The 15,875-nt window shown below is 41.7% G+C and overlaps 1 protein-coding gene across 1 annotated transcript in view; it reads right to left on the bottom strand.

The window, feature by feature from the left end:
• Nucleotides 1-1,398: 1,398 nt before the first annotated feature.
• LOC117468407 (NXPE family member 3-like) overlaps nt 1,399-15,875 on the bottom strand; it is a 28,723-nt gene continuing 14,246 nt past the window's right edge. The window contains exons 4-6 of the mRNA XM_071201783.1: nt 2,567-2,637; nt 2,036-2,242; nt 1,399-1,952 (exon numbers count right to left, since the gene is read on the bottom strand). Of these exons, the coding sequence (XP_071057884.1) occupies nt 1,399-1,952; nt 2,036-2,242; nt 2,567-2,637 (832 nt within the window). The remainder of the gene's footprint in view (nt 1,953-2,035; nt 2,243-2,566; nt 2,638-15,875) is intronic.

The following is a 15,875-nucleotide window of genomic DNA, read 5'->3' on the forward strand; positions in this document are numbered from 1 at the left end:
TACATCCTCCCTAATTGATCTCATTTTAACTAATGTTCCCCATAAATATTCTTCTGTGGGAGTATTTGCAAATGATCTGAGCGATCACTGTGTTGTAGCCACAATTAGGGACACTAAGGTCCAAAAGGTTAAACCTCGCATTATCATCAAAAGAGACATAAAACATTTTGTGGAGCAGGTTTTTTTTTGCATGATCTGTTTGATTTTGATTGGGGTAAAATCGATCTGTGTGCTGATGTTGAAACCGCATGGTCTTATTTTTATCTTGGTTTTATGGAGATCATTGATAGACATGCACCCCTGCGTAAAAGAATAATACTTTACTTTTAATAATTTCGCCACTTCCAATCAACCAACAGCCACAAATAATAACCCAGTTAAAATTAATACAGACAGTAAGAGCTTAGTACATCTTACCATGCAACCAGTTGGTTGATGAACACAGCCTCAAACACAAGAATACAGAAGCCTAAGGCATCGGAGAGGCTATCCTATCCTCACTTTTCCCATTAGGACATATGTTTTTACATTTTCTTTAGATAATTGTGTTTCCAAGAAGAATTGAAAATTGCTTTAAATAAAAAATGGTTTATGGTTTTAAGCTAACCGTTCAATACAGTAAATAATCAAATCAAGTTTTATTTATATAGTGCTGTACATATAATAAAAATAGCCTACAGTAGAGACACTTTACAGCAAATACAACAGCACAGATTGTTCAGAATATCAGTATGAGAAAAACGACACCCTCTTCCGGAGAAAACCCACAGTTTAAGGGGGGGAAATGGGAGAAACCTCAGGGAGAGCAACAGAGGAGGGATCCCTCTCCCAGGACGGACAGACGTGCAATAGATGCCGTGTGTAAATCAAAGAGATAATACATTTTACAGCATATAGACCGAATGTTAGGAAATGCATGTGTCTGTAATAAGAAGATGAATCCACGAGGATGTCAGCTACAATCCTGTGGAAGCCATCAGGGAAGCAGCATGACGAGACCCAAGGCAGGACCGCAGAGACAGGTTCAGCCACGTCATTTAATATTAAGGTGGGTATTATAATTAGTTATATCTCTCAACTTGAGTTATTAAAAAACATTTGAAAACATAAATCTATTATAGACTGTTCGAAAGATGCTGCACTTGATAGAAACACATAGAAATATTTAATCTCAGTTTGGATTTAAATCTCCACTCCTCCCCCACAACGAACACACATATTTTTAGACTTGCTTTTAATGTGTGATTGATGACAAGTCCTTGTGACAAATGTGGTTTTATTGCTCGATTTTAAATATACTTTTTATATTATCTTTTTTCTTACCTCTGTGTCTTTGAGCACTTGATAAAGCACTTGATAAATAAAATGTATTATTATTATTATTATTATTATTATTATCTAGCCGCCCTTCTGAGGACATGTGTAGGAGAAGAGAACATCCATCATATTCTTAATAATAGGAGGTTGTGGGTGGAGGCTGTTTGGCAGGTGGTGAGCAAGGACCATCTCCCAGGCATCAATGAGATGAACATTCAGTCCTTTAAATATGGCTCTTAGCACCTTATCACGCCGCACCGAGAACCAGTCGCTGTTGGTTATCGTCTCATAAAGCCACAAAGCTTTGGGGTTTGCAGTCCTGATGATGATCACCGTTTCTGGAGCCCTGTCCAATAGCCGCACCACCGCACTTCGGATCCTTTGTAGCCGCCTGATGTAGACCTCGAGTGGGAAAGTGCTCAAGTGAGACAAGATGCCAAAAATGACAACAGTGTTTGGACCCCCGATTAAGTCATCTAGTTCATTGGCAATGTAACGCAATTCCCCAATTGGCACGTTGACAAAACGGAGAGGAGGACCATGGCAGCGGAAAGTCACCATGATTTTGTTTTCATAGTCTAAGGCCATGAAAGGTCCATTTTGCCTCGAGCTTCCCAGGTTGAACTCCTTAAGACCTAAAAGTATTACAGAGGAAACAGATTAAGATACAGTGTGAACATAATGAAACTGTTGCCAGAAATCCCTGTGGATTAGTTACCTGGTAGTGCTTCGTTGAGGAACTCAAACCACTGCCTGATGGTAGAGTCTCCATACAGGTGGACCACTTTGCCTTTTAGACACTGAGTGATGGCAGATGCGCTGGTGAATTGGTGTACTTTGGTGCCATCTAGTGCTCGCCATAAACCCTGGTAGTAATAGCCAGAGGCTTGAAAGTTCACAATGCTGCTCTTCACCTTTCGTTGACCTGAGAGAAAGTTAAAGGATAATAGGAGGGTTGTTTTACGTTTGTCACTCTCCACCTTAACCAAATCAAAGTATAAAGTGAATGTATGAACATGTTATGGCCTCACTCCTGAGAGACACTGCAACAGCTGGGCCGTGTTGACAACGTTTGAGCTGAGAGCTGCATGCTCCCTTTGCTCCTGTCAAATTGGCCTGCTAAATACATCTCTCAACAGGAGAATGATACCCAGAAGAAAGAGTTGTTGTTTTTTTCTGCCCCTATACTTTCCTCATCTGTACTTGTAGCACATTAGATCTTGAATTCAGTGATAAATGCATTCCTTACCTTCCTTTTTTGGTAAAACAGTGACACCGGCAGGTCCTGAAGCCGAAATGCGGACTTTCAAGTTGACACCACTGAAGAAAAGCACACACAATACTACAATTCACATTAATATCCCAAATGCATGTGCTTGCACTATTTCACTATTTTACTATTTTTGTTTTTGTATTTACTTGCACTATATTTTCTGTTTTTCAGGTTTATTGTGTTGCACTGTTGGAGGAGCCTGTGACCTAAGATTTTCATCGTCATAACTACACTGTAGCTGTGGGGGAAACCTCTGAACCAATTGTAAACAGGACTCAGATGCCTCATTCACACCAACGCAACTCCGGTTCAAGTTCCGTGCTAGAGCTTTTCAGGTTCAGAACCGGTTCTTCGGTTTAGCTCCGGCTCTTTTCACACCGCCCAGAGTCCGACTGGTGCTGCGTCATTGCGTCATCGTTTGCGTCATGACGTAACCGTTTGCGTGCCTGCTTCATAAAGCCAAACCGCGCGGAAACCCCTCACAGCTCACACCGACAACAACAACAATGGCCGATTGTGTTGAAGCGCTACTCGTTTTGGTTTTGCTCTGTCGAAACGAAATGGAAGAAATGGGACGACTTTACTACCAACTTTACAGTCGTTACATGTTACATTCAAAACTGCTTTACAATCGTAATCATCAACTTCAACGACGATTCCGATTCCCCCTGCCCCCGCCTCGACGTAAGCGTGACGTATGCGGTGCTTTTGCTCTAGCCGAACAATTTTTTGGTGCTTGAAACGAACCGGATTCCGGAGCTAAGAGGCTGCTCCGCTGCGGTGTGAACAGGAAAACTCGGTGCTTTTCAAGCTCCAGCTCCGAACCGGCCCTGAAACACCGTTGGTGTGAATGAGGTAACTGAGACATGAGGAGAGCTGGAGATTTGATGGCAAACACTAATGGTTTATTTGGAGTTACGGTCGGAGAATTGACAAGACAGGTGGTGTGTCACGAGTTGACACAGCGGTTGCCAAACCAATTCTGAAGAACTGTTCTGCAGCTCGAGGTTTTAACTAGTTCGGAGTGTAATAATCAACATTCTTTATCAGCGAGACTAAACAAATATGGATTGTAGGAGCCATATATGAAGCCATTTCTGTGTTTGTTACGATACATGCTTTTGAGTCACTATAGGTGGTGGGCGTGTCATTGGATTTGTGTGGTGATGTTTGTGCTTATATCCGGTTGCTTTTACCTGCACACTTTGTATGGATGGGGGAGTGAGCTAGAGAAGGACAATTTTTGTTGACGGCACGCACGCACGCATACAAGGATATACGCATATGGATATGGAATATTGCATTTTTGTTTTGGAAATAAAAGGTCAAACGCATACTTTTGGAAAGACTGAGTTTTTGCGCGTCCAGTGTTTTTTTCTCTTGTTTAGTCCCTCGCTGCACTTTGTTTAAGATTACTGCCGCAATATGGACCCCGGATCTAACTAGAGCTCGCGTCCATAGGAAAGAATGAGCGACAGGGAACCTTCGTTCCCTGGCGCTCATTCGCCAAAAAATTTCGCCAAACAATTTCGCCAAACAATTTTTTTTTTGTAGAGCACTTTAAATTGCCTTGCGTTGAAAAGTGCTATATAAATAAACTTGCCTTGCCTTGGTCCCTGAACAGTAAACTACCTCATGGTAGCTTTTGTTCTATCATAGACTGGCAACAACAATGCGCCCAAGCTGCCCCTCCTTAAGAGAGAGAGCAGCAATACCCAAGGCAGTAGAACTATGCCATGGGAAAAGAGACAGTAAAGAGAGAAAACGATGAACTGTGTCGAAGATTGAATACCTAAGCAAATTATTCCCTAAAAGTTTCTCTCTTTTTCTCAATTTTGATAACCTAAAAAACCTATTCTAATAATAATTTGTTCAATACCCTAATACATTTGATTCTTCAGAAAGGGTGTAGGCATTCTACACAATGTTGCAAATAATCACATTAATACTACATTTCAGATTTAAACAGTGAATCAAAATCATACAAATGATCTCTCATCAGTGTTTGGAGCATCTTTTGTCAAAAGCATAATAATGAACATGAAAATCACAGATACATAATAATACAAATCATTTAATCCTAACTAACTTTATCATGTATTTATCAATTATCAATGTCATACATTTGTGACCCGCTCTGTCGAAATAAGTCAGAAGTCAAAAGATTGTTTTCCGGGGTTCGGGTGTTTTGTTTGATTTTAAATAAACAAAGTGGTGGCTTTTAGAATATGAAACTTTCATTTCCAAAATCACACGATAAATACATTTTTGAACTTTGTCGAAGGTTGAATACCTAAGCAAATTATTCCCTAACAGCTATGTATGTATGTCTAATAAAAGACTTGAACCTTGAACCTTGAATGGCATGTAGGTTTACCTGGGGTAAACAGTTTAGAAGGTCTACTTTTCGGATGAATCACATATAATTTATGTTGTCATTGATGCCTTCTCTGTTCTGTTCCCTATTAGGGGTCTTTTGCTGCAGCTTTTGCCCCCCTAAACTTTCCTGAGAACTAAGCCTTACGGCGTAACATTTTTGCAAAATAAAATAAAGGTGTATTTGACCAAAGCTGGATAAAATAATCAAATGACATTGTTGTTGGAGAAATACTGTTTGCTCCACTCTTTGGGTTGTTTTAATGCACTGATATCATGTGTGGCTCTGAACTGTGTATGACCTTGCAGCTGCCTCTTCTTGTGATAGGAGGAGGCAGGGCATTTCATGTTGTTGATATTTATGAGAAGACAGACTTGCTGTCTCCTAAATATCTCAAGCGAAATCCTGCATGAAGGAAGTACGTGACTCTTTCCAGAAGACGTCACAGATGACCCGACTTTCCGACACCCGCGGGCCCGCGGCTGATATTAGCGCCACCTCGATTTACGACTTTGTTGTTATCTCCTGTGTTTTGGACTATATAAGCCTGATGTTTTTTGCTGTTCCTTTGAGCAACATACCCCATGTGTGTGAGTTAACCCATATCCTTTGTATCTTGTATGTGATTTAACTCTCCTCCTTCTTGCAAGAATAAATTAGTTACCTGATCATTGATTCTCAACCTGGTGTCGAGTGATATTTTTTCTTACATATTGGTCCTTCGAGCCGGATCCAAGATCTCCTTTTTTCTCCGGGAAAACGAGCCTGACACTGTGCACAGGGAGTCGAGAGACTCTTAGAAAAGACCCCTACCTTGTTTCCTTTACAAAGAAACAATTTGGTAAATAGGGGGGCCAGGTTACGCTGGAGAGGAGAGGAGTGACGGATCCTTGAACTACCGACACAGGAGAGAAAGTCAATACAGGCACCGTTTTGGTTTCAACCCCTTGGTTCGCGGAAGGATACCAAAAAAGTCCTAGAAAGACACAGGTAAACTTATCTAAAGTACTTTTAAAAACTAGGACAGTTTAGTTTTCTGGGTTTTGCTAAAACCGTTGTGAGTTTTGTTAGTGAATTATAGAGCCCTGAAGGCAGGAGAGACTGAAAAGAGTCAAGGGAAGCTTATAAAAGTTAACAGCATTTAATTACACAAAAGATGCGGTGGTGTACAAATGTGCGAGTGGCTCTCCCCATGCCTCCGGTCAGTCCGGGTCAGCCGGAGGAAGAGGTCAATCTTTTGCTTGCTCTTCCTGTTGTCATCTGAGGTCTTCTCCTATTGGCCGACGTCGTCGGGGGGCGGGTCCAATGCAATTCCTGCCTTGTTCTGTCGTTAAATTACATCATTCTGGTGTCTGTGGTTATTTAAACATTCCCTAATAAACGTTATTCAGCGGCAATAGATGAGTGCTAAACCCAGTGTGCTCAATGTACAACACCACATGTCATTTCACCTTCGATTATAGTTTCAAAATGCAGCATTTCGCCACATGCTAATGCTAACCGGAAATGAAGCATTTTCAGAATAAAAGTATTAAGTTAATAGTTAGTGAACTTCAGGTTTTTCAGAATAAAACTGATTTAAATTAAATAGTGTATTTAATTCAAATTACGCCATATCAACATTGATTTTAATTTCTAACAGTTTCATAGTTTATGCGTAAGCTATAGGGCATTTTTACTTAGTTTTGGGGAAAACTATAGAAGTCTAATCATGCTGCAGCAAGACCCGTGGGAAGAAGATAGAAACAGACAGTCATCTTATCAGGAGATGCTAAATGGATGCAGATGATCGCATAGAACGAGTGTGAAGAGATTAAAAAGTGGCAAAATAAATACGACTTCCAAGGGAGGTTAGTGGTAGAGGAATGCCAACAATTGATTGATAGCATCGAGAACAAATGTAATGGGAATGGAAAAAGGGAGGAAGAAGAGGATTTATTAGGGGCTATGATGTGGTTAGCCGAAGCAAGGAAGAGAAAGGGAAAATGCTGAGGAAACAGCTAAATCAGAAAAAGATAAATTAGAATCAGAAAAGAAGAAATCAGAAAATGAGGTTTTGTATAACTTGTATCCTAATCTCCCCTATTCCGAGAAACTGGATAAACTTGACGATCAAGTGATATGCAGACGCCGCCAGCCCCCTCCTCCGTATCTCCCTCCTGTGGGACCTGCTGTGATGGAGGAGCAATGGATAGATGAAAACCATGCACCAGCTCAACACCCCGGGGATCTCCTCGGACCCCTGACCTCCTGCTCGTCTCACCCCTCTGCTCCCCCACCGACTCCGCTATCTTGGCCACCCACTCCGCCCTACCAACCACCTCCACACACTGACCCTCATGCTCCTGCGCAGAGAACAGCCGGCATGAGGGAGGAACCCAGCAACACACGGCCAGGTAAGACATTCAGAATGCCCGTTATGCCAGTTATGAATATATCAGGGAATGTGACTGATTTTCAAAGGGAGGCATTTAAACTGAATGGGGTGAAATTGACAAACAAAAGAAAAAAAAGAAACAAAAGCAAACTGCCGTGTTTTTAACACAGGATGAATCTGATGATTACACTTCTGATGTATGTTCTGTTTAATTGCTTTTCCGAGGTGATCAAAGAGGGTGTGGACGGGGCCGTGGCGGAAGGGACGGACGAGGTGGAGGGCGAGGTGGGGCACAAGGTGGAGGACGGAGAGGAGGAAAATTCCCGGAGGGAAGTTGCTTTTTGTGTGGCAAATTTGGACATTGGGAAAACGACTGCAGAGCAAAGAGGCCACAGGAAGGAACGGAGGACTGGGTGGAGAAGGCATGACTAGAGCCAAGTGCATCTGCAAAATCAGGTCATGTATTATCCCACGCAAACATAGACCCTGAACAGATGAAAAAGGTTAACGTAGAAAGTCAAACAACAGAAACAATTACAAAACAAGATAACCCAAATCAAGATGACCTAAGACAAAATGACTAAGACCTTGACGATGACACAGAAGCAAGTTCAGATAACGTGTCTATCAGCTCATCCGATGAGGAAGTGGAGATTTTAGAATTAGGTACAGTAGAATTAATGCTGGCTCACGTAGAGAAACCATTTGTTACCTTAAAAGCAGTGTTGGGCAAGTTACTTGCCAAATGTAATATATTACATATTACTTATTACTCTCTTTTGAAAGTAATAAGTTACATTACAAAATTACTGTCTCTGAAATGTAATGAGTTACACTACTTTAGTTACTTTTCTAGTTACTTTCATCAAAATAACCGCAAAAGAATGGCTAGGTATTTTAAATGCTAAAATGTAGTTTAGTGCAGCTCATTATACATCCAGTGAAGGGCAATGTGGTATAGCATAACCACTGTGTAGGCCCTTAAGGCTACTAACAACTTGTATTACACGGGTTAGTTGAATACTCGATTCTGATTGTAAATTCTTAAAATGTGACACGTTGTTAATACAGTACAGACCGCAAGGACTATAATGAAGGTTGCTAAGGAGGATCAAGAAAGAGAAAGGAAAAGAGGTTAAAAGACGGAGCGCTGGACGTCAGATAAATCACCAGAAGAAGGCAGACAGGAAGTAAACACTAACAGGACACGGAATGGGCTCTGTAGTGTGTTTAGCATATGGCCATACAGGCCCGGTTCCAGAACAAAATGACTCAGGGTGCCTCTGAGGTTACAGGGGGCGCAGCAGTAGTAGGTTTACATGAGCAGTAGTGGCCGCAAACAGCAATGAGAAATAGCATTGATGGTCCCCAATGAACAGATTATGGCATTTGTTATGTTTTGAAACTAAGCAAGTGAGAACATTTCAAGTGAGTTAAAAGTGCAATCCTGAAATATCTCATATAGTCCAAAATGGACTGTGGCAAAGCTTCAAAACTGTGCTGATAAAACAAATGAGAACATATTGTAAATCAAGGCAAATATTATTTGAACCAGCTCATGGTTTGAAATGGCAAACATTGAAAAGCAAAAGTATTATTAAAACCATGTAGCCTACTAAATCATTACTTTGGTCCCATCATATACTCTGGGAAGAGAACATTTACTGTCCTTGAAAACTGGTATCATATCATCATGTGAGGTTGAATTTGTGACCTGGAGAACATTTCAGCTGCAACATTAGCTTGTTGATAAGCTTGGGATATGAGATCTTTTTGTAGCCATTCGTGGTGAAGGCATCTGTGCTATTGTATGCATTATTTTTGACCCAACATTTCTACAGGCATGGCAGAATATGGCACTATTTTCACATATTCTAGCCCTTGTCTATTTGTATACCACGAGCTGCAAAATGACCACCTAACCCCACTGTACAGGCGGGTACTTGTTTAGATCAACCTGGGCAGGCTCTGTGTTGCCGTGGTATCCTGGCTGGCACCTGCGGGCCGGAGAGGGGCGGCGTAGTTTCGGGCAACGAAGAGTGCTGCTCCGGGGTTGAGGGCGGCGAGTCAGGCGGGAGTAAGCTAGTGTCCACAACGGAGGGTCACGTGATGTCCCCATCTGACCTGTTGCTACGGTCTGCAGTAGATGCAGTGTTGCTGGCGTTTAGTGATGGTTGCTTTAACCATTTTCGTATAAATGATTATCCACAGTCCACAGATGTGTGTCACTGCTGTGGAAGCACTTTGGAAATGATGCACGCGCAGCGGAGCAGGTCACGCGCACCTGACACAATTTGTTGTTAGTATTTTTCGCTCTGTTCTCTGTTTTGAATAGAGGGTGCACAACATTCAACTGCCCCGAAGATCCCGGCGCAAAGCCTGAAGAGTAAACACCAGGTTTACTAATCTACCCGCACAATTTGTCTGGTGTCGGAATGTCTCGCTATGTTAGTACATTGTTAAAAAACAAAACACCATTTAATTTCGGGTTAAAATGTGTTGTAACTGCGTTACTGAGCATTGTAACGGGTAATATATTACCCACATTTCATTAGTAATGCGTTACATTACTTCGTTACAGCAAAAAGTAATATATTACTGTAACTCCGTTACTTTTGTAACGCGTTACACCCAACACTGCTTAAAAGTAATGGGAATAGATGTAACCAGATTATGCAAAACCGTTTGTTCAGACAGCAGATTGTAAAAATGGATTTATGACGTCAGAACTCACTCAACTACATGGGGGGAAAAATAAACCGGTGGCATTTTACTCCTCACAGTTGGACACCATAGCCCGAGCCATGCCCATTTGTTTACAAGCAATAGCAGCCTCCATGGCAGTACAGGCATCTACAACAATAGTGCTTTTTAGATCCTTGACTCTAAAAGTAACTCACGCAGTGTACGTACTATTGTTACAAAATAAACAAACCTATATGTCACCAGCTAGACATTTAGCATGCATGGCTACGTTGTTATCACAACCAAATCTTACTAACGAGAGATGTACTACTTTAAATCCAGCTACACTACTGCTAGTAGAGATAGATAGGGAGCCACATGACTGTATCGCAGAAACTGAGAACAGAGTGTTACCAAGGACAGACCTGACGGACATTAATACAGACAGCAACTATGCTTATTCATGTATACATGTGTTTGCACAACAATGGGAAAATAGGGGGATGGTCCTTGGTATGAACATTTTTGAGAAACACTGCACTACAGGGACGGACCCAATTTCCACGGGGAACCGAAAGGCAGATGAAGAGGCTAAGAAAGCAGCGCAAAGACAGTGACAGGACAATGACCAATATATTTCTGAAAATATGGAACACATTGATCATGACATCCTAAAAGACATGCAAGCGAATGCACCTGACAAAGAAAAGATATACTGGAAGAAGAAGTTGTGTACACAGAATCAAGAGGGGTTGTGGGAAAGTACAGAAGGCAAATTTGTATTACCAAAAACCTTATTTCGATATGCAGCTATATTGAGCCATGGGTTGGACCACGGCTCAACAGTGGGGATGGTGGAAGTAATACAGAAGATATTCACAGCCTATGGCTTTACAAACTACTCAAAAAATGGTTTAGCATGTTCTGTGTGTGCACAGTTCAAACCAAAGAGAGGTAAAATACCGGAGCCAGTATCCGGTTCAGCACATTTGCATGGACTTTATTGAACTAAATAAATATGAGGGAATGAAATATTGTCTAACAATCATTGACATGTACTCAAAATGGATTGAAGTTTTTCCAACTAGGAATCCAGATGCATTGACAGTGGAGAAAGCATTGACAAATCACATAATCCCATGTTTTGGAATTCCGGAAAATATCTATAGTGATAATGGCACACACTTTGTAAATAAAGTAATTGGAATACAATTAAAACGACATTGTTCTTATCATCCACAGTCAGCAGGGTTGATAGAAAGAAATAATGGTACAGTAAAAGCTAAACTGAAGAAGATGATGGCAGAGACAGGGAAAACAAGGATGAGATGCTTAGCACCAGTGATGCTAAGCATGCACATTCTACCTTGTGCTAGAGGGCTATCACCTTTTGAAATGTTATATGGAAGACCATATTATCTGCCTGAGTTAAAACCATTTGTAAGAGAGGATGAGAGTATAAGTGAAAACACAGCAGAATTTATGGCAAACATTTTGAGAAGAAAAGAGATCACAAATGTTATTGTCCCCTCTGCACAGGAAGTACCTGACACTACACAGACAGTGAAACCAGGAGAGTGGGTGTTCACCAGAGCGATAAAGAGGAAGAGCTGGCACTCGCCCAAGTGGGAGGGTCCCTACCAAGCACTCCTGTCTACACCGACTGCACTTAGAGTGGCGGAGAGACCATCCTGGATACATCTGACTGTGAAGCTGTTTAAACCTAAAGACAGAAACTCGCCTCTGTGAAGGAAATATTTTAATGAGATCTGTGCAGGGGAGAATTTTAGTGTTTTCCTGTGTGTCCTGTCTGTAACTTTAACAGGGCAAAGGCCAAAAGGCCCTGCCTTCCTGTGGGGGAGTATGACCAATGCGCAGATGGCTTTAACAGACCCGTCCTTTGTCTCTAATATGTCTGGTATCGATTAAGGTGGAAAGCGTGCGAATATAGGCCACTCCTATAGGCCACTCCTATATTCTCTGTGTAGATTTGCGCTGTGCTTCTGTGTAATCCTTAGTGTTGACTAGGTATCTATATGATGCAAGTTGTGTGGATATCTTGTGAACGCTCCGGCCGTGACTCTCAATACACTCCGGTGTTTGATTTAAGCGGATTCCAGTCTTCCATTTCTTTCATGACATTGCTGATCAGAAGTTTCTTTCACACATTGGCGTCACGACAGGATACCAAGACATCTTCAGAGGCTGGTAAGTAAATTTCTATTTTGAGATTGGCTTGCCAGTGTCTGGGATTGACGGTATTATACATTTCCTGAAAGAACTGAGCTGCTGCAATTTTTTGGGGGGGTTTCTCTACTCATTTACATTCGGAGGCTTAATTATAACCTCGGGAATCGGTGTCAAAAGGGGACGTTGTCCTAGCCGATTTTCCCCGTGATTGTTGCTGGAGCATGTGCTTACGGAGCAAACACAATGAGAATATTTGGGGCTAATAAATAACCTCGGAATATCGAATTTCATCGATTTCCTCTGTGTGTGATTCTCGGAATTAAATCACCGGACAATTACACACAGCAAATATTCGGAGAGACTTTGAAAGAGAGCATCAGTAAAGTGGAGCTTCTGCATTAGAAGCAATGTGATAGATTTGTATTGAAACAAATCGCCGAATTCGGGAGATTTCAGAGGGTAAACTCCTTAAATCAACAGCATTTCTGCTGAGTTGCCGACTCTCCCCCTGTGGAGAGCGCATGCAGACAAATAGAGAGGAATAGCACATAGGTGTTATTTCCGCAATTATTGCCATTTTTTAACTAAAGAAAGTGGTTGACCGTGGTATGAGAATGTCATATATGAATTGCTGAATTTAGCTGTTGTGTTTTTGGGAAGAAACGGTGAAAAAAATAATAATTAAAGTCTATGCTTTTGAACGGAAAAAGCAAAGCACCACTAAAATAAGCATAGTGGTTGTTGATTTGAGAATACAATTAGTTATTGCTCTTCAACAGATTGGAACAGTACTAAATAGTCATTATTTCCGCGATTATTACCATTTTTGAACTAAACAAAGTGGTTAATACGTGGTGTGAGAATGTCATATATGGATTGCTGAATACAAGATTATGAGTAAAGAAGGCACTTATAATTAAACAGATATTTCTCTAACCCCCTTTGAAAGTCTCCCTAATTCGGATTAAAACTAAGCTGGAAGAGTTTTTGTCACGCTGATAGTTGTGGAGAGTTTATGTTTGTTTGTCTAATTGCAGTGTTTGTTTTATTGTACTAACCGTTAAACATGGGTAATACTGTCTCCACAAACGATTCGGTTGGTAAGAGGACAAATAATTCACGCACCAACACACTTACAAAAAATCCTATTACAGACAGCCATTACAGACACATGTTTTCCCCTAATATGCCATCTGGAATTGTTGGAAGAAGCCTGGATTGGACTAAAGTTATGCCGTTCACATCGTTACTTTGTGAACATTCACAACAGAATAGTCAGAAAGGACAGATTCTGTTTGATTGGCGGTTAACGGGTACTTTTGACATGGCCGTGTTGTGGCAGGCATTCAAATTAATTGAACATGAGGCGAATTGCTCCTGGGATGTAACGTACATGAAGGAATGTGTTAAAGCTTGGATGACTATTGCAGAAAAAAGAGGTTATGATGAGCGAAAAAATGAAAAATCAGTTGGCACCGAGCGAGGCTCCATTGAACTCAAAGCTTTGATTGATCGAGTTTCTAAATGCGCAGCTAGTTGTCATTTGCTTAGCCTAGAGGCTGCTTTTGATGTTAAATCAGAGAACATGTCCAGAATTAAGGAAAGACACGGAAAGGACGTTACAGCCATTGCGAAATCAGTTATGTACTGGCTGAAAAGACAAGGGAAATCTCCCAGCACAGCTCAGCTAATTTCCATTTTAACAGACGCTGGGCTGCTGGAGGAAAAGCAGGCTGTAGCTCTCTGCGCACAAATAATTCCCGCGATAGGACTCTCAACTTCTGGGGCAAGAAACTCCGAGGATGATCTATTAATGTCAGCTGCAGCTATCATGAATCAAAATAGGTTGACATATTAGGCAGGACAGTATAGACAACAAGAAAGTGACCAGCAGGAACACAGTGCAGCGGACAGTGGAGACGAAATGCCAGATAGCAGCTCATTACACACCCCGACCTCTGGCTCCGCAACGAAAATTTTACATAATCCAAACACGCCATACGGCACCAGTTTTAAAACATATGTCCCGCATAGAATTATCACAAAACTGCAAACATCTCAGGATAATAATTCTGCTGAAGCTGTGACAGCACCGAAAATCCTGATAGGAGATGTTCCAGTTTATAAGCCTTGGACACCCGCTGAGGTCATGGATGTCACTAATCACGCTCCAAGTCCCACTAAAAGCCCAGATTAGTATCTGTCGTGGTTGACTAATGTCTGCTCAGTTTATAACTGTCTAGTTCATGATGTTAAACAGCTGATAATCCTAACATACAAGGCAGATTGGCCCACGTGTAGGGACTAATTCAAATTCCCTGCATTTACGCCTGCAGGTGACTGGCCTGCGACACAGACGCGTGATATGTGGATCCAGACCGTAGCTGCTGTGGCGATTAGAGCATGCGCCAAAACTCACACAGATTTTTCGCTAGTGACGGCTTGCGTACAGAACCCTACAGAAACTGTCCCAGAATTTCTCCAGCATTTCATGACAGTATGGGATAATAATGCGGGCATTAAAAGAGAGGGCAATGATTTGTTCACCATACAGACTTTGTTACATAATTTAATCCCTGAAACAGCTCAGGCGTATATGATGACCACTCTGGACTGGCAAATCAAAACATGGCAAATAACATTAGCCACAATATGCGCGCGCTGCACAGAGATCAGATATTTCTGACCCCCAGAATTGCCCAGCTGATGCAAAAGTTGCCTCAAAATACACAGGCTTATCAGAGTGCGGATAACTCCCAGCAGTTTCAGGGACAAAACCGCACACAGCAGTATCAAAATCAGGGAAGATCACAGGGTTATCAAGACAAGGGCAGACAGCAGTAAAATAAAAATTCCAAAAAGTTGATGCCGTGTCACGTCTGTGGCGGAACGGATCACTGGGCGGGGCAGTGCGAGAGGCGCTGGCGAGCACAGCAGGATGCATTGCCTGCTCTTCCCCGGCCCCCCCAACACCCGGCATTACTGCCTCCCCCTCCCCTTAACAGTCAATACGACAGGCAGGCCCAACAGGGGCAAAACGGTCAGAAAAGTCAATTTAACAGAAGATAGAGGGGCCATCATGAAGAAATAGGGTCAGATTCACAGCATTTCCCCATTCAAGCAGCAACAATTCGCCTTTCCAATAACCCGTGTGAAGATCTGATTATGCCCGTTGATTTCAGTGGTAAGGCGGTAGACATTTTGATTGACAAAATTTGTGCGCACGAAGGAAAAAGTGTGTGAAGCAACCAATAATGTTGTTACAACAATGGGAGTTTCTGGCATTCCTATGTCCGAGCCCGTTTCAGAGAAAACTAATATTTCAATCGAAGGATCACATGTCCAACACTCTTTCATTATTTCAGATGGAAGTCCTATTAATCTAATGGGCAGAGATTTGCTTTGTAAATTACAAGCAACAATACATTGCACTCCAGACGGATTGTTTTTGACTATTCCTGAGAGCAAAGTCTATCAAGCTGTCCAATTCATTCAATCATCTCAAGACAACCTTTATTGTTGGTCATTTCCAGATTTCAACATGATTTTTGTTTTCTCAACAACAGGAATTCAGAAAATTGCTAGCATTTCCCCTGTGTGTGCTTCCTTAATGTCCCTTATGCGGCCTGTATTGAATTGTCACTGCACAGCTGCTT

The sequence above is a fragment of the Pseudochaenichthys georgianus genome, chromosome 23 (assembly GCF_902827115.2).
Source record: "Pseudochaenichthys georgianus chromosome 23, fPseGeo1.2, whole genome shotgun sequence".
NCBI classification, from domain to species: Eukaryota; Metazoa; Chordata; class Actinopteri; order Perciformes; family Channichthyidae; genus Pseudochaenichthys; species Pseudochaenichthys georgianus.